The sequence below is a fragment of the Limanda limanda genome, chromosome 20, assembly GCF_963576545.1.
Source record: "Limanda limanda chromosome 20, fLimLim1.1, whole genome shotgun sequence".
Classification (NCBI taxonomy): domain Eukaryota; kingdom Metazoa; phylum Chordata; class Actinopteri; order Pleuronectiformes; family Pleuronectidae; genus Limanda; species Limanda limanda.
The window spans coordinates 12,131,807-12,157,276 of NC_083655.1; the positions used below are offsets into that span (position 1 = coordinate 12,131,807).

Consider the following 25,470-nt stretch of genomic DNA (forward strand, 5'->3'; position numbering starts at 1 on the left):
CAAACCTCCCTCCTCTCTGTTCGTTATCACTCCTATACAACGTCTGAACACTGACACACACATGGCTCGCCACCATTGGGTGTGTGCTGGTACGATGCTGGAGGTAAACTTTCCTCTCTTTGTCCTGAATGCAGTCACACTGTCGCCTGCTCCCAGAAACCTGCCACGACATCACCACAGACCACAGATTGGAAAGCTTTGCTTGCAAACGACGTGTTAACAGAAATGATTTCCGTTTTTTTTTTTTTTTTTTAGCATTGCTATGAATTCTTCCCAAACAATCCCTGTGAGTTGTACCAGTTGGTAAGAACCGATGGAGGAGACAGGATTTCAAATCAGGCTACAAAAATTCAAACCTAAGAGAGCTGAGTTCCTTTTCCTCTTTGTTGCAGCACATGTAACAGAACAAGAGCTCCTAACCTCTAACAACATAAAAGTGCAACTTTATTTCTTTTTTGATTTTACTCATAAGGTGCTGATGGCAACAGAAAGTTGAGGGCTGCTGATGTTTCAATCTGAAACTGTGAGAAAGAAAGAACGACTAGCGACTCACTCTTAGACAGCCACAAGAAACTTCTGGGTCATTCCCCGCCGAGGGAACCGAAACCGTGACTTAACAAACAATGCCCAACGTATTCAGAGAAAATGACACAGATGCATGTCTCACCTCAGTCGTTATCAATAACTGCACATCACAACAAAAGGGACAAAACACTGAGCGACGCAGAGGTGCGACTTGGAAACACATATCATCATTTATTGCAACGAGTGAATTTGTCTCAACGATGGATGTTTGTTTGAGTAGAAGTTCAATTCATTATCTGTACACACGACGGGACGTCAAGGGAAGGGGACGCATTTAAAGGACGGGCGATGGAGGAGGAACCAAAACAGGATAGTTAGGCTAAGAACTTGTACAGCATTTGGGTGGGGGTCTGGCTGTTGGCCTATTGGAAGACTACTTCCTACTTCCTGAAATAAATTTGCATTAGACGAGTCGCAACCTAAACGTCCTTTTTTTTTTTTACATCATACTCAAGCAAGAGGAACCTTGAGCCGAATTCTGACCCCTGCATTCTGTATCATTTCACAACCCCCCCCCCCCCGCTCCGGCCCCTGAACATCATAAAGGAAAAGTCGAATATAAACATCAACGTATTTATATAAAAAAAAAAAATGCAGGGTGCTGGATGTTATGTTAGAGGCAATAAAAAAATCAGCCATATTCCCACATAAACAACCACAGACAAAACAAATAAAAAAAAACGTAATGACTTGAACACTTGCTTTTAACACCCTTATCATCCAAAGTAACACATGAACAAAACTCAGAGGAAGAGGTTAAATGTAAACGAATGATGTTGCTTTTAGCTGCAGAGCGAAGCACCCCCACTGAAAGAGAGAAACAAAGAGGGAGGGATGAGGAGAACGAGTGAGGGAGAGCGATACAAAGCCGTCACAGCACTTTGTTAATTCAGCCTCTCCGTGGGTTTCATTTTTCTCGCTTCTTCTCTGCCCTGCTCCCCACTTGTCCTCCCTTTCCCCCACCCGGTGTGCCTCTGTGACCCCGTAGGCTCCTGGAGGCTATGACAGGATAGTGGTGATGAAATCATGAAACCTCTTGGAGTACTGCTCCGGGTTCACGGTGGAGATCTCAGCCCCGGCCTGCGGAGGGACACACACAAATGACATTTAAACGATGTTCATTTATAGATTTCTTTTTTTTTTCTTTTGAATTGTCCTTGTAGGCAGCTACACACCCCGTGTTTGACAGTCTTGGCGGCATGGGCAGCTTTCTTCTTGGCATCATAATGCTGCAGGATGTCTATGATAGCCATGAAGTAAACCTCCTTCTTGGGAGCACCTGAAGTTTAAAACAAATGCATCTTAAATGGGAATGTGAATTTGTACAGCACTGCCTGGTAATTCAATCTGGTACTATATGGTCTGATAACTAGAAGGAGAGCCAAAACACCCAGTAGGGGGAGCTGTAGCATTGTGAGGATTGCATTTAACATTGTGCTTCAAGCCTGAGAATGCAGTTGGCTACTCACTATCATTGCTTTTGATGGCATAGACATCGATGGTGGGATCAAACTCTCCAGGTGACAGAGGCTTGTTGCTGTCCAGCGTGTTGCTGGGGCTGTCAGGGGGCGTCCCAATGCCCCCTCCGTCACTCTCTCCCTCCTCGTCTGCGTCGTTGTCCTCGCTCTCCACCTCCTCCTGCTCGGATCGCTCCACGTCGTGGATCCCCACCAGCAGACTGTAGTCCATGAGCTTCAGCAGGGCCAGGAACTGGGGGACGATGGATGAAGTTGGTGGAAATAAGAGCAAGTGTGAAGATGAGGAGCATGGACAGAAAGAGAGGGAGGAAATACATTAATAAAAAGGGAAGAGAAGACACCGTGGGATGTTGGGACCTAAAGCTTTAAAGATTTGCAGCCATAAAATATTTAAAGGAGACATGTTATGTAAATTTTTGCTCTAGGGGGTGCGTCAGACTCGCCTCTTGGCGTGAATTATGCAAATTTGGGTAATTATGAATTCATGATGTCACGTGACATCATGATAATCCAGAACCGGCCGAACTGTTGACAAGGTGTTTCAGAAGCTTCATCTCTTCTGATCAGTGGTTTCTGTGGTAGACCTCCCTTTAATGCAGACTTTGGGCTTTTTAACTTTGCAGAACTTTTACCTAAAACCATACATACACAAATATAACACAGGAAAGAGCTGAAAAACCCTTATGTCTCCTTTAAAAAGATTGCTGTTGTGCTAAATTAAATTCATCAGAAGCTGCTGACAAATGCATTAGTGCACCATGGATTCCTAAACTGAGAGTCAACAGATTACACCGAGCGAGCAGAAATCCATAGTTTCATCCTTATCTGATTTTTGACACTAACCTCCACGTCTTTCCTGAGCTTCTCCAGGAACATTTTCTTGTTCTCGTCGTCAATGCTGATTTTCTGCCCATCGTTGATGAAGTCATTGTCCTTGTAGGTGGGCAGCTCCTTGGCCTGCCCATTAGTATCGTCCAAATAAAAACAGAAAACAGTCAAGACCACAACACAAGGCTGTTTGAAACTGAGAGGTACGGCACCGTAGCAAGTAGAGCTGGGCAAAAATGTGACAAGAATTCTGATGCTTAAAGTCAAGAGTTCATTTTTGTGTCAGCTCCTCCAATCAGTTTGAATCCTTAAATATATTTCAATATTTCACATGGTCAAAAACTACCCATGAAGAAAATATCTACTAAAAGCAGTAATATCAGCATCAGTGTCCTTCATCCTTTTCCCCCAGAATACTTAAAAAAATTACATTTTCATAAACTGTAAATGTTATTAATAAAAGATAACATATCACCTTGTTTAACATTGTTAATTAGTGGGTAGTTCAATATGCAAGATAACAAAGATTAATTCTGATCCTAGTAATGAGTCACATACAACAGTGTGTTTAAATTCATCCTCCTGATTAAGACAATCCTGCATGTTGAAATATCCAGATAACATAAATGAGGCTTTGAGCCTGTGGTTTGTTAGATAAGCCTGTCTGATTGAGCCAAACACAAAGTATTACTGGTTAACATGAGTTGGCCAACAGAGTACAGGCAGTTCTGTCCAAACTACGGCCGTCCTCTTTTCAAGCCAAATGATTTGACTGTATCAACCAGCATGCAGCATGCTCACAGCAGGGCACAGATCCATCCGATGCACTGATTTGCATTGTTTTAATATTGTTAAAATTACAATGTGCAGGGTTTTAAAGATTTGTTTTGCATCTTGTAGATCCATACACTTTGTGCCAAGACAAAAAAAACAGAAGATGTCCAACTCAAATCCATGAGACGTCCTTATTGGCATCGGGCTGGACACCGAGAAGCATCCACTTTCTATCCGGTTCGATGCAGAGTATATTCTCCCTTTATAAGTCTTGATTTTTCAGAAATCAGATTGTGATTTGCAGCTAATAAGAACTCTTATTGCTCTACAAAGCCAGCATATCACTGACAGGTATTCCCCTACAACTAGAGCAAAGCCGTTTCCTATTTAGGTGTCTACCTACTGGGACTAACCCTCTTCTGAACCAGGCTGCTGCAACACTGCTAGCAGCCTGTAGAGGGAAGAAGGTGTTATGTGAGGTGGGGGGGAAACGGGGCCTAGTTCTCAGTCACTGAGGAAAAAGAGAGCAGGAAATGAGGCAACAGGGCAGCGACAGCAGCGGTTGAGCTACTACAGAGTTTCTATGGCAGCAGGAGAAGAGCAGCGACACATAAACAGCAGTACAATGAGCACACACCGACACACACACATACAGAAAACAACTTTACACAGATGAACACACAAATACATCTCACATTAGAATAGGAGATTTCAGCACATGTATAGATTGAAATATATACACAGACATAGACCTCCAATTTGCAATTAATATGGCACGAACGACTGACTAGACTTAATATAGAAAAAGTAAACGAGGACGCAGCGTCGTTCTGACTGCAAAGAGCAAACCTTGACCTGAAAGCATTTTTCCACATCTGTCACCTCAACTAACACTCGCACAATCATCCGTTGTCGACAAGTCCATTTTTATTGTCTTTTCTTCTTGACAGTCGTTCTAACTGGTTTATTTGTCATGTGCTTACTTCCAGTCATGAATCGGATTCTGCTTGTTACGCTGTAGGTGTCTCGACTCTGGGAGTGGTGCACTACATTTAGGTAGTAAGTAGAGGAAGAGAAATATATATATATAGAGAGGCAGAAGAGGAGATAGGGTTGCGCCTGTGCAGAGCTGTGCGACAGGTGAAATCCTCCCCCAGTTCAAAGATCAACCAGTGAGTTGTGTTTCAATTCAGTGAGTCGGACTAAACAGTCAGAGCTCAGCTCAAGACATTGATAGCCTTGGTTTAGTCTCTACATGAAAACCACTTAATCACTCAGGGCGCCTAGTGTTGCTTTAAGGATATACACTTGTTTTTGTTACTTCAAACTCTTCATTAAATGTTGTTCATTGGATAAGAAGACAATTTAAAATGGCTCTCCTGTTTCGATGACAGCTGTATTTTGCAAACAGTTCTGTTAATTAAATTATCTGCTCATCAATTTGTACGATGAAACATTTTAAATACATAAAGAAAGAACTTCTCCCTCGAGCATTATTCGTCTTTCTAGTTGTGCGAGTATCTTCCATCTCTGGTTCCTGATTCTTCTTTTGACCGCGCGGGTCCCCCCCCCCCATCAGTTCCGCCACCTTACTCTTTCACTTCTTGCTCTCCAGTGTTTCAGATACATGTGTCGTTGAGTGAATGGTGGGAACAAAAATAGAACCGGCCAAACTAAAGATGAACTTTGTGACAAGTTGAGCAAATGGTGACTGTAAATGGATGAAGAGTGCGAAAACGAGGAAACAAAAATTCTCGGCCGTACAAATAAATATCAATAAAGTAATATTGGTTTAATAGATCATGCCTGGTATATGAGCCCTGGTTTTCTTACATCTCTTACGTGTTTCATGGCGCAGTAAAAGCGCGTGGCAATCCGCAGTGTTTGCAGCCTTTGCTGAACGTTACCAGATTTGGGCCGCGGGGGCGCATCCTCTGGTTGGGGCGGCTGCTAGAAGAGGGGTCAGCGAGGGAGGGACGGTAGGGGTAGAGGAGAGGAGAGGAGAGAAGAAAGGAGAGAGGAAGGGAGGAAGGAAGTTGGAAGTAAAGGCAAAGTGTTTAAAATGTAACAGAACACAATTTTTTTGGTTTGTTTTTTGTTTTCAAATTGATAGAGGGTTGGAAAGGGCATCAGCGCGAAAGATCCGTAGGATCAGTATAGATTTTTTAGAATTCTTAGACATTTTCACAATAGCAATGTCAAGAAAATGCAGTGGTTTTTGTTATTATATTATTTTATCTATCAATAGGATTTTCAAAGTCTAAAATTCCTAAAGCCTCTAAAAATTATAACTAAAAGTTCAAATATATGAGCTGTATTTTGTGGACGTTTATCTCTGGTCTGCCTACACTGGTATCATGACGTGGAGAGAAAGGACTCAGTCTTGTACTCTGAGGACACTACGAGCTGGAAATAAGCAGAGCAAGGAAAAATACTGTAAACTAATTTGCACTATAGGAGCTTATATTCTGCCGAACATTTATTCAGCTGTGGGACTATTTCTACGAGCTTAAAAACTAGATAATTGCCTACTAATAAATATCAAGACACGTCACACTCAGTCATACCAACACATTAAAGCGATGTGCCCCCAACGGAGATACCAGCTGGCGCTGGTGTGAGGAGAGAGAGGAGGGTAAACAAAAACAACAATACAGGCTACTGAGCAGAGACACAGCTGGTGTTTCACAAACCAAAGACCAGCAGCTGTTTCATAAAATACAAACACAACCTCCACCGCAGAAATATATTGCTGCCACAACATTTTGAAAAACAAATAAATATCAAGATTTATGTGAAAGGTTTATAGCTATAGGAAGATATTTCACGTTATTACGACACATGGACTTGTCACATTATAAGTGGAAATGTTTCACGTTTTAATGTGATAAATTCCAACATATAAAGCTTGTTTGTCGCAAAAACATGAATATACCTGGTTATAACGGTAGGAACTTTTCACATTATAAAATTATAAAATTTTCTTTTTCCTGACATGGCAGCAATATGCTTCTGTCACAAAATAAATGAATAAAAATACTGCAAACACACAAATCACCTAAATGCTATATTGTGGGTCAGCGTCCTAAATCGGTCATGAACAGCTTTTTGAAGGTAAACACAAATAAAATAATCTCGTTTGATTTGATGGGCCTAAATAAGACCAATTTACCTATTTTGGCCTGTAGTTAAATAATATGAGAGTAAATAAAATGAACATGTGCCCTCACTTGAGGCAGCAGCTACAAGAACGGCAAAAAGTATTATATCAAAAAAAAACAAAACATGTTTATGTGGGTAGAACAGAACATGTTCACGACGTGCAACGGAACTGGGGAGGGGGGGGGGGCTGGTGATCATACACGTCAGCATGTGTTCAAAACTCATGAAACTTCAAAAAAGATGCAGAAAAACATCATATACCATGCAGATACATGCATGAGAGGGAGACAGTCATGCAGTCAGGAGAGAGCTCTGCCATGCTTGTTGTTTGTGTCTGTGTGTGTGAGGTACAATTCTTACACATACACTGTAGCTTCTGAACAAATCACATAATTTCCCCGCTGTCATTTGGCACAATAAAACAACTTCTTTATTTCAGTGGGCAGCTGCAGGGTGAACAAGTGTAATGTCCCCGTACCGTAGTTCAACAACAGGAGGATTCTGTGAAGAAGACACATTTAGTCATAGCCACCGAGCACTTGGGGCAACTGCATGTGTCAGATTCTTCTCTTTCATGTCTGTGGCTTAGTGGTCTCCCTGAGATCTGGTGTAAGTCTGGTGTCACAGTGTGTGCACGTTCAGGAGTATTTGATCACCTAATGTATTTTGAGTGTAGGCACAAACAGTAAAGGCTTCATCCATGGTGGTAGTTATCATATCAGCTTGAATGTTATTAGCTGCATTGAATTGAAGGTAAAGCACAGTATTAATCTGTGAGTCTTTAAAAATTGAATCTGTGTTCATGTTTGCTTGGCAAAACCTATCCTGTTGCTTCTAATATATTTTGCTCTACTATAAATGGTGTTTTACACACAGCTGAGCTGCAGACAAGTCCCGACGTGGGCTCACATGTGTGTTAAATCCTCAGCTGCTTTATGTTTCCACTCATCTGTTTTAACCCTCATGTTTTGTTTCTTCTTCCATGTACAGGAGGCTAGAACTTCGTTGGGTTTTCCCTGAAGTCTGCCATGCCTCACTGCACGGTGCCCTGCGATCAAGCCCCTGTCAAATCTAGTGGAAAGTTCAAACCCCTCTGGGTCAAAACTATGGAACAATAATATAGAAAGAAAAAAATGGTCAGACAGACTTTTGCAGAGCAACGTGTGGAGACATGCAACGAAGAAAATGGATCTCTGGACAACCATTCCCTTACAATAACGCAAAGCTAACAGGTCAAAAGAACAGTGTCGCAGTGTTCAAGGACTCTGTCAAGAATTATCTAAAAGTTATATTGTCGTATCTGCCAAAATATCCCTTCTTATTATAAACTCATACAATTTCTAGATTTTTTTATTGTTCGTTTTTAGCGGCAATTCACGTGACTCAGTACAAGAGCCACAAACTCAAAACAACCACACACACCAACAGCAATATGTCCATTACCGTCAGACACACAACATCTCTTCCTTATACATACCTCACATACACAAACACACACACACACACAGAAAAGACATAATACACAGAACCCCTCAAAAATCATGGGACCAAATCTGATTGAATAAAACCAATTCACTCGTGGACACACGCAAACACACAGAACCCAGAATCTTTAACACAAAGATAGCAAGCAGGGGAACTGATGGCACAGCAGAAGCGAGGTTAGAGGGAATGAAGCAAATTAAAGAAACAGATAGCGTGCAGGGACTAGAAGGGAATGGGGTGATGAAGTAGGTGCTAACTGAAGGAGATGGATATTTTGCTACTGTCATCCCCACCCAAAGGGGAAAAATAAAAAGCCGATACGAAAGTTGTGTTAGTTGGTCCACTTGGGTGATGACAGTAACCCGGGAACTGTTTGAAGCTGTGTTGGTCATTGAAGCCACTGGAAACAGTTTGATCTCTCTCTTGATCTTGAATCGTCCACATGGCTTTTCAAGCACAATAAGCGACGCATTTCCTAAATGTTATATCAGTGGTTCAATTAAGTTTCGTGTTCAGTGTACTTTTAAAACGATGTGCCCCAGTCACTGAGCACTATTAGACCGCCCCTTGTTCCTTAATGAAAAATGTCATAGACAGTGCATAAGTGTTCCTCTTGTGAACTCACACTGGATTCCACCTGAACCAGCTGTCCTTTGAGCAGGATGCTGATGTGCTCAAATGACAGTGTTATTAAATGTCCTGTTTTTCAAAAGTTACTTCACCACAATAAAATACAGGAGGAGATACATTAGTTTAACTGGGTGCACAAAATAATAATTAGAAAAAGTGGTTTACGTATCGACATGCAACGCTGTGGTGTTGGTGCGGATTGATACTCTCAGTTCTGAGAGAAAGATGAGGAACGAGCGCCTAAAATATTCTAGACACACTTTCAAAACATGCTGGCGGTTTGTGTTGACATATTCCTTCTGATTTATCTGTAAATTGGTGACGTTTCTAACTGTTACTTTTAGTTTGGCGCACTTTGCTTTATTAGTGGTAGTAGTATTGTAGTATTGCCTGTTTAAAGCATAAAGTAAAAAGTTACGCCCATATTTAAACTTGTGTTAAGTATGTATAGTAGTGGATCCTTGCTCACGACATGTGCCTGTACCTTCTCCTTGTCGCTGGCCTCTCTTGCCACGGTAGAACCCTAGATAAAAGAAAGAAAGGAAATTACTCTCCATTATAGTTGTTACTCAGGGCACTGGAAAGTCTTGCTTCAGTCCTTTCCCTCACCCCCCTTCTTACACTCATTCTTGCAGATACTCAGAACCCTTGTGCATGCCTGAACACAGAAGCTCAGCCAATTAGGCAGGCGAGGCGCAACATGGCTTAAAATGGATTTACTCTGCTCTGAGACAGGTTGTCTGTCCACAACCTGTTTAAGAACATTGAAAGACTAATTTCTTTAATGTTAAACATACAAACAAACCTCAGTTGACCAGCTATTAAATATTCTGACTTAACTTGTACATGCTTCAATAAAATATTTTCCTGTGAAGCAACATATATTTTTTCTCACATATATATTGTTTTGTCAGAGTGGGGGACCTCACAGGACAGGTGCGGTTTAGCTATACATCAGATTATGATTATTTTTCTCAAAGTACTGGTAGAAGACAATTGCTTGGCCTAACTTTCCTGAGAGCATCATTCAAACGTCTTAAAAGTCACCAGCAAAGTTTGAAGTGGATTGGATGACCTCAACTATGCACTTTTTATGTTTCCCTGATTTGCAGGCAATTGGGTGTTTCGACAGGGGTAGGACATTTGTCATGTAACCTCCATCTTTACCATTACAGACTTCTTATTCCAGGATTCTTAAAGGGGCTAAACTCCCTCTCTATAACGTCTCTGGTCCTATGACACAGTCCACAATCAGTGACAATCATGACACGTCAGTTTGATGGTTGCATAGTTCATATACATTATCTACCATCTATATTTCACATCTCTCAACAATCACGAATCAACAAAGCAGTGCAGTTTAAAGTCTATTGAATGGGTAGTTGTATAGAAAATCTAAATAAACAAACAGAAATAGATTAATCCATTTGAATATTTTCTAATAACTCTTTTTTCCTTGATGTGTTCTCTCCTCCTACCTTGAGATCGTATTTCTTGTAGACAGAGAGGCGATGGGAGAAAACATTGCGTGTGACAATCATGTAGGTCTCATCTCCATCCACTGTGAGTCGGTACATCCCCAGAAACTGAGGCAGAAGCGTGTTGCCATGGCACTCCACAATGAACTAGTAAAAGAGAGCATGGTTTATCATTTACGTAAATTCACGCGATCAACTCTAAGGTGATAAACAGACAAAAGAGGAACTACTACATGAGCTTGGAGTCTCAGAAAATAACACAAATCTACAACATGACACTTTTTGTCATTAACACCAACTGGAGAGTCAAATTGTACATTTTTAGGATACGGGTGGAAATCAAAACTCTCTGTGTGAATCCCATAATCCTATTTTGTGTAACTACCTTCAGATAATGACAGTAAAATAATGTCGCAGTCATGTGGTTCCCCCTAAGAGACTAGATTTAATACAATCAAATTCTATTTAGTATTTTGAGCTTAACTAAGACACACAAAGCCTATTTTATGGAAGAATCAAGAGTTGCATTTCTATATTTATTCATATAAAACATGGATTGTAATCACCTGATGGTATTTCTTAAGAATGTTATGCATTTCTGCCACATCCTCGCTGCTGATGGTCTTGATGACGTAGCGTTTGTCATAAGAAGTGTGGAAGCGGGCCCCGCTCCGTCCCTGGGACTCACTGTTCAAGGGAGCACTACGTGTCAGTGAGTTCTGAAAACATGCAGAGACAACAGAAAGGAAACAATAACTTGTTAAATCAGGATGTAAGTACACACTGAAATGTCACTATAGTCTTCAATCACTTTTTGACCTTTTGCATTTTTAGATGTATTTGTAATTTAGTTTATTTTAATGGTCTGTCTCACTAAATGCATATTTCTTGTGTCAAGACACAAATTGGTCTCTAATATTAAATAACTAATGGTGAAATTACATGTTTTAATTAGGTGAATGGTTAACAGAGCCACTCCTCCAATGTAATTTGGATAAAGCTCACACTGCAGTTTGTCGTTGCTTCCTTGTGTCTCCCCTCTGAACATATGGAATTCTGACCCCTGTGCCCGACGCCCATCCAAAGCTTCACACAGACGCAAACAGCTGCTGCCCAGACTTTGGAGCTCAAAAGTAACATGATCCAACACCCCTGGCTCAATGCTTCATTCTACAAGAATTCCCGATGTCCTCTGCCCTTATCTCCCCCTTCCCCTCGTCAACCCTTAGCATTAATTGCTTGTATTTGCAAAGTGAAAGCTAACCTTTGAGGGTACATACTAAAACAATTGTGACGATGACTTTTCTTGTGTTCAGACCCCAAAATTAGTTCCAGTCTTCCAGTGTTTCTGGAGGTTCCCTAAAAACATAAAAATGGAGACATCCACCTATAGCCCAGATGCTGGAGGAACACTGAAGTGCTGTTGTCACGGGCTGAAAATGTTTAAGAGGCCCTGTGCCTGAGGCTGGCAGAGATGAAAAGCAACACACAAAAAAATCTCCGCCATGCTCATTATAATATGAGGAAAAAATATAAATACGGTTGCATCTCATTAAAACTAAAGGTTACTGGTGCATATTGTCAAAAGAGCCGTCTTGCAGCTGGTGGCGCCGATTGGCTGTAATGAGAAATATTATCAGTGTAATTAGAAATACTGCAGGTTTTAGAGCAAGGTCACAAAATGGACAAACAAATAAAACCTTTGACCACAATGTGACTAGAGCCTTGTGTAATAAAGTGGTTTAATGTAGAGAATGTCACAGCAATCTCGAGCCCTGGCCGCTGTCTTAACACCCCGACTGCCCACTCTCTTCAGCCAGCCGAACACTGATGTAAACATGTGAGAAGGACAGCTGCACTGAACTGGGACACAATGACCTCCAAGTACTGCCAACTCACTGGCTGCACTGGGAAACGGGGATTTAGTAGGAAAGAGTGGAAAAAGGAAAGGAAGGCAAGGAGTGGGCTAAAACAAAAGAGGGGAAGGAAAAAGAGCAACAGGAGCAACATTTTCTAAGTTAAGACTGTGATCAAATTAAATTTTGGAACGGTTACAAGTGTTTATGTGTTAGCAGTACCCGGTGGTTGAGTTTATTTGATACAGAAAATGTATGTGATTGTATGACAATTGACACCAATTGATTAGCACAAAGTGACAAAAACAAACTCGAAATCTGACCAAGAAGAGGCAGTGATGCTGCTTGTCTTTGTGACGTACCAAGAAATCCTGATCATCGATGCCAAACCTCTCCCTGAGGTTTCGGAACACCAGAGGGCAGTACTCCTTGAACTTGAAATGGCTGGGCATGTTCTCCCTGAGCGCGCACACAGAAGAAATCAAGACATCACAAGTGACATTTTTGAGAGATGCTGAGGACAAACAGATTTTACAGTTTCCTATGTATTGTGAAACAGAGTGACAAAAAGAGCTTACTTGTTGAAGAGGTGGTTGTCCACTTTGATCTTGGAATAGGCCTTGAAGTCGTCTGGCATGAGCATGATGGGAATCTGAACATGGCTTAACTCATTTATCTGTGCAGAAGAAAACACACAAAGGAACGAGGGAGCGATCAGTGATTTATCCAGGAAGACCTTATTGATATCACAGATCAGACATAATCAATGTTTCTCTTTATGTTGATGATGGCAATGAAAACTTATTTTAAAATCAGTTGAGGCCAGCATGGAGCACACATCAAAACAATAACCAAATTGGTCACAACAAATCAGGACATTTTAGGCCGTGTTAGGAAAATGACTCAAAGAATCACTGAAGAGTAAATTGAGTTTTACAACATCATAGGTCATATTTTGAATCATACCTATGACAACAGTGAATAAACCTGATACAATGAGTTAACAGTGGGGCTTCAAGACACATAAGGTGCATTGCAGGAGTTTCCATTTGGAGCTGACCATGCATCACATGGCTGTAATACATAGACCTGACATTTGTTATGAGTCAGGCACAGCTTGATACACATAATGGGTGTGTGCGCTCACGTAGTCGCTGTTGGCTCCAGGCAGCGAGGCTGGCAGGTTGCTTCAGTCTATTAATAACTTGTCATTCCACCAATCACATTTGTACTGCAGGTGTACTGCAGAAACTCAAACACAAACTCTGATTGACTGTATATCTCACAAAATAAATGTGTATCTCTTTACAATAGTCACAATTAGAGCTGTGCAATATAAAAAAAACATAAACAAATTACAATAATAATACTATATACTATATATAATAATATATAATTTCACATTATTCGCTATCCTTTATTTTTTTGTGCAACTAATCGCTCTTTCATGCACTGCTAACGTCTGCCACACTCCGAAAACAAATATTGAGGATTTTCTATTAGGGCTGTTAATTTCAAGAGAATTTGTTGTCCAATAATCATTACCGTCATTGTCCAATGTGTAAATCATTTACAATGTTTGTAAGAGTGTCTCCAAAAATAGAAAATACAGGACAGAAGATGACAGACAGACATTATGTTTTCAATACAACTATAATAGAGGATTTGTTTCCCACTGCGACTGGGAATTAAAATTAAATCACGGCATTGGTCTCCCAACCATATTAACAATCAATCCACCTCTTCAACATGTCCATGGATTGAATGCTCATGGTTTTCCTATGGTCCAATGTCAACATATTGTATTCATCAAGTCTTTAAATAGGAAGTGCACAGCCGGCTTATGCCAAACCCATGTTCAACAATAGTCTGGCATATTAACGGTTTGTCTGACAGGAGATTTTCAGCTAACCACTTCAGTCAGCAAACTGGAACCTTGCTGCCAGCCCCTGTCTTGGGTAATGAGTGTGTTTAATTGGCTGTGATTTCAAAAGAGAGCCAGATCAATCTGCTTTACTTGCAGGCTGCCAGCAAAAAGAGTGCTTAGAGTACAAGACAGGATTGATGCTATTTTTAACACAACATGCTATCATCTTCACAAAGGGAAGTAAAACTGTCACTGATTCCACTGTTAGTTATGTGGTAATTTAGTAGTTTTGCTGGTAATTTCATTCTATCCCAAGTATTGCGTTAACATTAGAGTGGGCCAGTGGAAATCTAGGGAGTTTAGCTCAGAGGTTGTTTGTGTGAACAGGTCCCAGATTTCTGACTGATCCGTTCACTTGCAAAGTTGGTGTCTTATGGACTTTTGTGCTATAATTTATACTGAAACTTTAGCTCTAAATAAAGTGATTGTGCCATGCAAGGATATATCAATTTGAGAAGCTGTAAGTACAAGTAGATATTAACAGTAACATTTAGATTAATGAAATTGTTAAAATCTATTTTTAATCAAGTGAATACAATGCAAGTAAAAAAAAAGTCATGTTAAACAAAAGCTTGTCCAATGATCTGCCTTCTTACTTTGTTTCAACTTCAGCTCAGCAGACATGCATCCATTGATCAGAGCAGCGTTTCAAGGTTGTTTACTTTGTCTACACCACTGTAACATTGTCTTACTAGAGGTGAGAGTTACGATTCAAACCAATATCTGTGGACTTTACATATTCTTTAGGATTAATGTAAGCTTTTAAGCCGTGGAAGAGACACAGAAGGAAGATGAGAACATAGCATCACTGTGCATCATTGATAGGATTAACAACAGAAGAGATTTTTAAGAGGGAACCTCTGCGATAAATAAAAAGAAATACAAACGTTTGACACAATACAATAATTATAGCTGGAAAATAGCACAACAAATTTGGAGAGGAGAGCATAACTGACAGAACAGGCCCACAGATGCAATATCTGAGTATATTTTTGTGTCCTGGAGTGACAGGCACTGACGTCACAGTGATGCTATAGACCAGATGCATTCTGGGTACTCAGTGGCGAGATGTCACCTAATCAACAAAGCTTTGTTTCACACAAGGGCACAGACAATGGCAGGCACACACACGCACATATGCACACACATGCACACACACTCTGTGAAGACACTATAAGTGAATGTTGATTCAACTCACAGCAATAGAGAGGATTGACAAATGCATGAATCTCAAAATGGTAAAAATACTTGTATTTCTTCACCATCAAATCCACATTAAATAACATGTGCTCCTATTTAATCTGCTGAGGTCTTGTCAATTTTTCTATCTGTTAGTTTTGTTTAATCAGACGCATCCACCGTATCTGCTTATCTTCCTGCAGCTATCAAACTTGCAGACAAATTTCGCACCACCACTTCCTGTTTGTCTCCATGGTGACGAGGACTGGTTTTCCTGCCCAGAGTGAAGCAAGTGTGAGCTGTTGCTCCATTAGACAGGAAGTTGGTGAAGACAGTGTGCTATGTCAGCAGCATGTCATAGTGTTATCTCTCAGAAAAATTACAGACAGATGACTTGCTCTTTGTAAATGACAGCCCACTTATAGTGTTGACAGCACAAAGATTATAGCAACTTTAACACTACAGAGGATTGGGTAATTTCTTAAGTGCAAGCGAGAGTGGAAGTAAGCACCCCCCCGAAACTAGAACTAATAAAAAAAAGGACTAATAGGACGTGCCTTCAGGATATAAGGCCTGTAGGGAGACATTTTCCAATGAACAGGAAACCTAAGACTGTCATCTGTTTTATCTTCTCCTATTTCTGATAACATAGGACAGTATAAAAATAGTTACGGAGTTTCAAGCTACAACACGAATATGTTCCTCGTGCAAAAAGCCATTATTGTGATATCAAGTTCCCCTTGTAAAGTACTTTAGTAAGATCACATACTATGCCACAAATCCATCAATATCATCAGCCAATATCTTAGTTTGATATTGATCATGTAGACTCTGTGCTGCAGTGAATCCACTCTTACTAATATTATCAGGACAAATGTTCTGGGCAATTTCCAACATTGATAACAATAACAGGAACTCTGCTTTGACATTTTTTATTTAATATCCCAAAGTGTTTAATTTTATTTAAAAATAAAATAATCTCAGCCTGAGCATGTGTGGAATAAGAAGGTGTGGTATATATTGGTATGTACGTGGTATGATGAACAACACATATTCGATTACCAGATACTTGCATGGTCTACCTATATATCACTGGTGTATATAATTTGTATGCTCCACACTTAATAATATGTGTTCACAATGCTATGCGCCCAGCATAACAAATAATTTCAATTTGGATTTACCTAGAATTGGAATGGACTCTGTTTTGACACTGATGTTGCCCAATATAAAAAGTTTTGCCTTCAGCTCTTGAAATTTGCCCTGAAGGCAACAAGAAAGTCTGGACCAATGCCAATTTTAAAAATTAAAACCAGGGATTAGCTTAAATAAATAGAATTCTTAAAAGACAAGCAGAGTACAAAAATAAATCTGAATAGGCGAATACCAGCAAGAGGGAGAGAAAAGCAATTATGTTTTTTTTTTTATAAATGTCCTGTGTATTTAAATTTGTAGTCATATTATACCATTACCCAGATGTTAGAGCGTCAAGCTGTCAATTATGTGGGGTTGATGGGACATGTTTTGAAGAAACAACTCCTAGACTGAATGGTGAACTGCAACGCACTTCCTCTCAGCCTATTTACAAGATATTAGAGTGTAAGTGGCTCTAATTAAAGTGTAAGCAAGTCTGACTGATCATGTAATTGACTTATACCTAGGGGTGTAAATATATTAGACAAGAAAGTGGGCTTGCAGTGCGCAATCAATTCAATGCTGCTGTGTTGGTGGTACGTTTATACAGCGACAGCTTGTAAACTCAGCAAAATTCATATTGAAATATTTTCCCAAGTAACGCACATGCACACATTTTTAAGGAATGACTCAGATGCAACAAACCGGTGAGCATTAATCAACTTACTGTAGTCCATATATCTGGTATACTTCCTGACCACACCATGATATTGGTACACAGCGTAGGAACACCCAGTTAAATCGAGATTAGATACCTTTTAACAGTAAGACGGTGAGCGTTAAAGGTCACATATAGCCGCATTAGATTGTACTGAGCGTGCACTTGACCTTTCCCTGACTGCTTACAGAGTCCATTACATCATTATCTGACCTGTTATGAGTCCCAGGACAATTCAGAGTTTTAACAATATCCAGATTAAGACATACAGGGCAGAACCCAGAAAGCCCTTTTAAACAGGAAAGCCCTAAACACAGCATTACACTCATATCTGGGTGTGTGGGTCAGGGATTCATTGATTAGTCCATAAAAAAGGAATGAATACAAAGGAGAATGCATTGAACAAAATGGAATATCCCCTATTCTTCAGGACATAAATCCCCTACAAATAGCATCGCTGTTTGTGTTTTATGTTGAGAAAGTAAGACTTGTGTGATAGAAGAAACTACTCAGATTGTCAACACTGTACGGCAAACTGATGACAGAATCTTGGCCAGGATTGCCGCTGTCTACAACGGAAGCCCCAAAATATTGGCTGTCTCCCCACAGGCTTCTTCACTGTCCCACGATAGCCGAGACTGTTAACACTATGGAAAATACCTGAATGTATTGAATACATTTCTTTAAAAAACTTGTGTATAGCTTTTCGTTTGAACCACAAGGATTGATCAGCCCTCAGAAAAGAAACAAATCTTCCGTCAACACCTTTGACAACTTTAGTGTCCGCGTGAGCCCCTACTCCCACTCCACCTGCTCCCAGCCACAGCAAAGAAAGGTCGGCCAAACACACCGACGATTAAAGTGGAAAGGTGGTTAAGGTTAATGGAATGCTACATCTGTGTGTGAGCGAGCAAATTGTACACTGTAAACCAAACCTATAGAGTCTACAATTTGTCACCACTTTGGAAATATTTCACGCTGGAAAGTCCCACAGGTAAAACGGCGAGTTGTCCCATATGTTTCAGGGGATGGCACTACTTAAAAAGGTATTTTATTTTCAGAAACAGTGGCTGTTATTCAACAGCTGTTCAAAGGAAATAATAGCGTATCCTAGATGTAATTATATATTTGTGTTATTTTTCAGTCATGACTGTCAAACTAGATAATAACAGAAGTTCTATGCCATTCATTCTTTGTACGCATTTGCTTTTCAAAAGGTTTAACCTGAGCCAGGCCATACAAAAATGATAGTTATCATAATTTCCAAAACAGGTCTAGCAGCATGCAGCTATAAAAATAGCTTATATAAGTTATTGCATCTGTTCTCTGTATCGGCCGATATTCAAAGTCCACATATCAGAATCTGTATGGGGAAGGGAAAATTTTGTTGTGTAGCAGTCACACGTCTATCCATGTTGAAACAGTGAATGAAAAATGACTTAGGTGGAAATAGGTAACATTATAGCTGTACACACACACACACACACACACACACACACACACACACACACACACACACACACACACACACACACACACACACACACACACACACACACACACACACACACACACACACACACACACACACACACACACACACACACACACACACACACACACACAGGTAGACAGCTCAGCGAGTCTGTTGTAAAGATCCTGCTATGAAAGGCCAGGTATCAAAGGATATAGTAGCTTAGACTGACTGTGCAACAAACAGGCTTAAGATACTTTATGATGTGCATGAATATACAGTATGTCTGCATCACTGCAGGAGCGAACACAGAAGATCATCTTTTGTTTGGAGGTTTGTGCACTGGAAAAAAAACACAAGTCACTTCCAGAAGCTCCTCTATCTGCCACTGCCTGAGGGTGCCAGGATGTAAAACTCTGCTTTCCTCACCCATAATCATCACACACATGAGCTGTACGTCACTCCTACAGATATTTATAGAAAACCCCATCTTATGCAATCCACAGAGCCAGACTCAGCTACTTGGAATCAGACAGAGAGGTGGGACAGGGCAAAGAAAGGGGACAGAGACGGGCGTGGGATGGGAGTGAGCAGTATGGACAGGATGGCACGAAAACTGCCATCCTGCCTCCAGGCGTGGGAGAGTTTAATGGAGGCAAAAAAAATAGAGGAGCAAAACTAAGACAAACAAAAACAAAAACCTAAGAAGAAGAAAATGATTAGTGAAATATGTCACTTTAGTGGCACAATACTAAAACCAAAGGCAAAAACGTTCCGTATCTTTAGGCCTGTGATAATAAGAAAGCACAGGGTATCATCAACATTATTTGTTGTCTTAACAAAGGACAAGAGCAGGTGACATGCAACAGCAGTTTGGGAGCAGGTATACTCAAAGCTATGATTACACAGGACATGCCTCAAACTGTGACAATGCAGCTTTTTTCAACTGGTGATAAATCTACACAAAAGTGGGAAGTGGAACATATCTCACAGGTTTCTACTTCAGCAGTACATTTCGACACCTCAATGATTTGTGTGAATAACTGAAATGTGGACACCACCTTTTATCAAATTCAGACAACCGAATCATTCATCTGTAAAGAAAAAGATATAACTATAAGAACTATTTTGTGATGTCGCGCAGATTAAAAACAAGCAAATGCTTTTGTGATTAGTTTGCGATTGATCTTTTTGCAAACCTCTAGGCTTCAGCGATGTTTGAAATTGAGATTTCCACCTGAAAAACTTTTTCGCTTTAGCCTCAATCCATTTATGTAAAAACATGAGCTGTGTATACTATTTGGGCTGTGATGGACGCAAGTAAAATGTCAATGTATAAGGATTCAACTCAAAATGGGCAACCTGTCAGAGAAGGCTATTTTCAGCAAAGCACACACCTTTAGTCATGCAATTAAAATTTCAAGACAACATATTCCTGGCTTTTTGTCAGACACAAAATAATTCTGATGATGTCCTGGGCCATAAAAACGTGTAAGTTATTAATGTACTTTTTGGTGGTCAATATCATTAATCATAGAAAATGTATTTGCTTCATTCACCTGGTAGAGGTAGTGCCAATGGCTCCCCAGATCTCCGCGGTCAGTCACCGCACTTGTAATGTGTACAGTCCATGAGGTCACAAATTTTAGGCTGCACAGAGACATCTACTGAGGGGCCAGCACTGACATTTGCAGACATGGGTGGATTAGATTAGCCAACTCCATGCTTTAAAGTAACCTTACATTACCACTCAAAACTGTACAAATTTGGCATTAACAGAGTGGCTCTAAGTAGTGACGAGGCAAGGGGATGTCAATTTTATTATGCCCAATGGTATGAGAAACAGAGTAGCTTATCAAGTGACGAGAAAAACAGCAGGGGAGGTAGCCTAGGGGATAAAAAAAGGAGATGTGCTGGCGGCAGCCCTGCTCTGTTGTGCAATCCTGGAGAACAGTTTGAACATGTAGATCCTCCAAACGTGTAGATTTGTATGGTTGCGAGTCAGTGGCCTCATAGTTCTGAGACACATGAATAAAACTGGGGATGTTTGTGATATGACCCTAGATTGCACACATTACTCTGTTGGACATGCATGGACACAGATAGATGATCTAATCAACTTAAATCTGAATTTGTTTTAAGTTTTTTCTTCATGACACATTGTCAGAGTTCTTTCCCCAGCCGTTCTGAAAAACTGAAGTGTAATCCTGGGTTTTGGACAAATCTATATCTGCTGTAGCTGTTGCTCTAAGAAATTGTTAGAAGGAGTTAAACGTTTACTTTGTGAAAAATTGAAAAAAGCTCCCATGAAAACAAACTACAATCAATATAGGATAACGTCATCTAGATTTGGTTTCATTGAAATTCATAAATCATAAAGGCTCTCCTCTATAGTCAGTTCAACTTTCTAGTTGAAATCCCAGCTGTGTACGAACATTCTGTCTCTGTTCTGCTGTTATTACAGACATGTCGGAGCTTGCCGTGACCTCTGAACTCGCTCGTGGACTGTTCTGTCGGGCAGTGACATTTAGCTCGAGAATGATAAAGGTGTATGGAAAATGGTTAATGTTTGTTCCAGGGCCATTTTTGGGGGTTTTCTTACTTCTGGAACCAAACCAGCAATGTCAGTTTCACTTTGGGTCTCTTCAAGAAAGGATTTGAGTTTCCTCAGATGAGCGTTACGCTGATATCAATCTTCAGCTTTCATCTGCATTTCAAGGGACATTTAAAAAGTAAAATGAATTGACTAAATACTGCATAGAGGCAGACCTGGTGTGTACCTTGCTTTACCCCCCCAGGCTTAACACCACAACCAGGTGACTGTAATCCATCACAGACAACAGCTTAGATTCAGCCCTAAATCGTCTTGGCCTCATATACATTAGGTCATCTTGACGCAGTGTAATCCATCAACTGCCTCTGTTTGAACCTTTAAGCATCTTTCTCACTGATATCCATGAAAGACACTTGGATTCCTTTGCCTAAAATAGAGATATGGGTTTAAACAAAAAATACCAACTCCATCCAATCATAATTCATAACACTGCTGCCGAAGCCATTACTGTATCTGAATTTTCAAAGCAACATGAAGAAACAAAGCCCAAATCAGGCCAAACCATCAGAGCAAAAATGGTTGCATTTTTCAAACAAACCGAAAAGGAATGATGCAGTTCAGCATCATTATCGTTTGCCCAAAAATGAACTGTATAAAAAAAAGGATGTCAGACGTGGTATACGATTACAGAAATGTAAGTTTTTGTGGTTTTCTTTACGGACCAGCTAGTTGGAAAGTTTCACTCTGTGCTTATAAGTCAACCACATCAAATGTGACCCATTAACTTAATACCAAATATATATTAATTGGCAAGTGACATCAATTAGGAAGCTAGTCAGATTATTTTATGTTTTAAATTTCATTAATTCCTAATTTGCTAATAAGGCCACTTCTGGATGTCCTCTTTCATGTGTGTTGACCACTGCCACATGTAACAAAGTCCAGCGAACAACCACAGACAGACATGAATAAAAAGCAAGAAAGCAGAGAAGCAACAAACATCTCAGGGCCAATACTTATCTCTGTTACTAGACTATAATGTTGTCATCGTTTACACTAATAGGCCACAGGAACGATTTCAAACACATTTTTAAAAGCAGAGGTTTTTACTGAAGGCTGCTGCCCACTTTCATCTGCGTTCCCATGTTTATATATTCAAAAGCACTTCTCTTCAAATTAAAGCATCAGATAAATCCTTCAGTAAACAGGCTGGCTTTTACTGAAGAAAGGATGAAGGAGAGTGCAAGAGCGAATGAACTGAAGGCCCCAGAGATTAATAATACAGCCCGAGTCCATTGATCGAGCAGCGTCTATTAGTGTGTTATAATAATGTGTGTTGAACATTTGTTAAAATGTTGAATACTTGGGATTTGGTGACAGAAACATTTGTGTGTCCTCCGCCTGCCAAGTTTGCTCTCCCTCTCTCCTACACATGAGCATTGGCCCAGTGCAAATATTCAGCAAAAGGAAGAGAAAGAGAGCAGAGAGCAGAGATAAGCTGTCTTGCATGGGAAGATCTGCTCTCTCATGACACATAGCCCCGGCAGCTTATACTGCATGTGCACAACAGGAAGCCAAAAAAAGAGAGTTCACTTTATGTACACACACGCACACACACATCAACATCAGGCAACACTAATATCATGGGAGTTGTAACTGTACAAAAAGCTTAACAAAAAAAACACTGCTGATGATTTACTGTATGAGTCCAGCACTCTTGCAGCCAATCACACATTTAGGGTGAGATCACCGAGGTCAAACATCTGGACAGATGTCACCCAGGGCTGACAGATGACAGCAAGCAGCTAACGCTTCATGTGGCATATCCCAAAAAACAGGGATGAAGGGGGACATAACTGTGAATCGCAGTATGCGGATTAGATGACTCACCGAGTGGTTGACTCCCCACATGACCACGCTGAGCAGAGGGTCGCTGGCACGGAAGAGCTTCACTTTCTGGGCGACGAAGTGCTTCTTCTTGGTCTTCGTCTTGCTCGCAATGGATGCGGCAATGCTGATCGCCGAAGCCATCTTAAAGCAAACTGGCTGGTTGATGCAGTCTGTGGGATAAGCTGGACTGAGTGACGTCCCCTTCGAGCTGGCGCGGTGGCCACCGGTTCACGATGCAGCGACACCGACACTGTGCATTTAGCCTGCTCGCAAATCAAAGTGCCCCGATGCGTTCCTCCTTCATCCAACGCCCCGCACACAGCCTGACAGACGCTATGGCCCCTGAACCTCGACTAGGATCAGTATGAGAAACACACACACCGTGTTGGAGTTAATACTGCTGCTGTCCTTCTCCTGACAGATCGCCGCTTCCCTCAGCCCACATCACAGGTCCCCTCTCCGGCTTGACCCGCCTGGAGCTCTCCGCACCCCCGCGAGCGAGCTCTCACTGAGCTGGCGTTAGCATAGCCGATTAGCTAGCTAGCTAGCTGGCGAAACATCAACCGTTAAATGTCGTTAAATTAATAAACGCATGAAACGGTAAAAATGTGAGGCGGGGTGACACGAGCAAAACAAAATGTCGCACAGCACCAAAGCAAACCATTCAAATGACACCTCAACGGAGCCGAATGGCGAACTGCAACCGCTCCGCACCACCAGCTAACCCGAGTCCCTCCGACCTTCGCCTCGCTAGCGAGCTGACGGCACAAAGCAGCGCTCCGCTCGGCAGCTAGCTGCAGCTAGCCTGCGGGCTAACTCAACGTCAGCGGCTCTCCTCCCACGCTTCAGTCCGCAGAGACCCGGCTGTCTCCTGACATGTCGCTGCCCCCGTTTGAGTGAAGACGCCGGGGAGCGGGTGTTCGGATGCTCGGGGGACCAGCTCGGTCTGCAGCAGCAGCAGCGGCGGCGCTGAGGTTCATGTGAGCCGCTGTCAGATGACAGCTGGACGGGGTGGGGGGGGGTGGGGGGGGGGGTGACAGCCGGAGCTCTGCAGTGTCTGCAGCGCTGATTCGCTGCTGCAACCCCCCCACCCTCCACACGGCCGATGCTACCATTCTCTGCCTTTTAATAGCAAGCACGAGCCTATTTATAAGACCAGGTTACATTTGCATTCACATGTAAATTCACATTGACAGTATAGCGTAAAATGCAAGGCTACCATTTGACTGCGGTCATGTGGTCCGTCGTTGAAGTCCTTGGAGGAAAAAGGACGAAGACCAACGTTGAAAGTTTTGATGACACTTATTGTTGACGATTGATTTGATTGCCCCAAAGGACATTAACACGTATAATGAAATGGGACATTTTATGTTCATTATGAAAATTAAAGGCAAAGTTGGCTAATTTTTCATTATGGAATTCAAAACTTGCTCATATTAAATAGGATATACACAATATTTGAGAGGTGACACAAATATTTCACCTCACTCTTGTCCTTTGCGACCCTCACTGTCTGAAAGTCAAGTTTCAGGATTTCTTTTTTAATGTCTGTGTCATTTCTCTAGGATGAAACTTGAGTGAGTAAAACCTTCCGAAAGTTGACTTGGAATTTTCATAAAAATCATATAATATTAAATTTCATTAAACTGTCATTAAACTTTCAAGATTTGTCTTTCAGCGACGGACCACATGACCACAGTGGCATTTGTAGGCGGGCATATACATTTGTATGTGTGTGTGTGTGTTTGTGTGCACATGTTCACTTCTGCCTCATCTAATCATGCATTAGAATAATAACCTGCATATCAACTCCCCCCCCAACCCTCCCTCCCCTCCATAATATGGATTGCTTTAGCTGAGATTAAGCAGGGGCTCGTTTCAGGCTGCCCAGTGATGGTCTCCCATCTCTACCACTGTCTATAGAGGACTTTGGCTTTCTGGTGCGAACTGTGCTGATGATCCTTCTGCTCACACTGCTGAGATAGATGTCAGTGCCTCACTATATGAACAGGAGACTCATCGTGTGCTGCTGATGCTGTAGAGCTCATTTGTTTTTTAGACTCCACCTCAATGTGACCCACACAGGACAGATCTCCATCCCTCGACATACACACATCATACAAATTCCACTGTGGTTTTTCAATATTCACACTATTCATATTAGGGTAGACCAATCTGTAAATGTGAATTGTGTGATGTAAATATTAATCCATCAACACACAAACCCAGATTGACCAAAATACCTTTTATTTTAGTTCATTCATTATTTCTATGGATTTTGTATTTAATCATTTCTTGTGACCCTGGTTTAAGCTATT

The 25,470-nt window shown here is 41.1% G+C and overlaps 1 protein-coding gene across 1 annotated transcript; it reads right to left on the reverse strand.

The window, feature by feature from the left end:
- Positions 1-1,121: 1,121 nt before the first annotated feature.
- pip4k2aa (phosphatidylinositol-5-phosphate 4-kinase, type II, alpha a) lies at positions 1,122-24,141 on the reverse strand. The gene is made up of 10 exons (XM_061093493.1): positions 23,153-24,141; positions 12,855-12,952; positions 12,639-12,735; positions 10,987-11,139; positions 10,421-10,567; positions 9,427-9,465; positions 2,907-3,020; positions 2,055-2,295; positions 1,761-1,864; positions 1,122-1,665 (listed from the first exon to the last, which is right to left on the reverse strand). The coding sequence occupies exons 1-10, from the start codon at positions 23,291-23,293 to the stop codon at positions 1,585-1,587; spliced, it is 1,215 nt and encodes a 404-aa protein (XP_060949476.1). The 5' UTR covers positions 23,294-24,141; the 3' UTR covers positions 1,122-1,584.
- Between the last annotated feature and the right edge of the window lie 1,329 nt (positions 24,142-25,470).

Excerpts from the sequence above, each read along its gene's own strand:
- pip4k2aa (XM_061093493.1), bottom strand. The coding sequence starts at position 23,293 with ATGGCTTCGGCGATCAGCATTGCCGCATCCATTGCGAGCAAGACGAAG. Across the intron at positions 3,021-9,426 it reads AGGCCAGCGACAAGGAGAAG|GCCAAGGAGCTGCCCACCTA; the intron begins GTACAGGCACAT and ends ACTAATGGGCAG. Across the intron at positions 2,296-2,906 it reads AGCTCAGGAAAGACGTGGAG|TTCCTGGCCCTGCTGAAGCT; the intron begins GTTAGTGTCAAA and ends ATCGTCCCCCAG.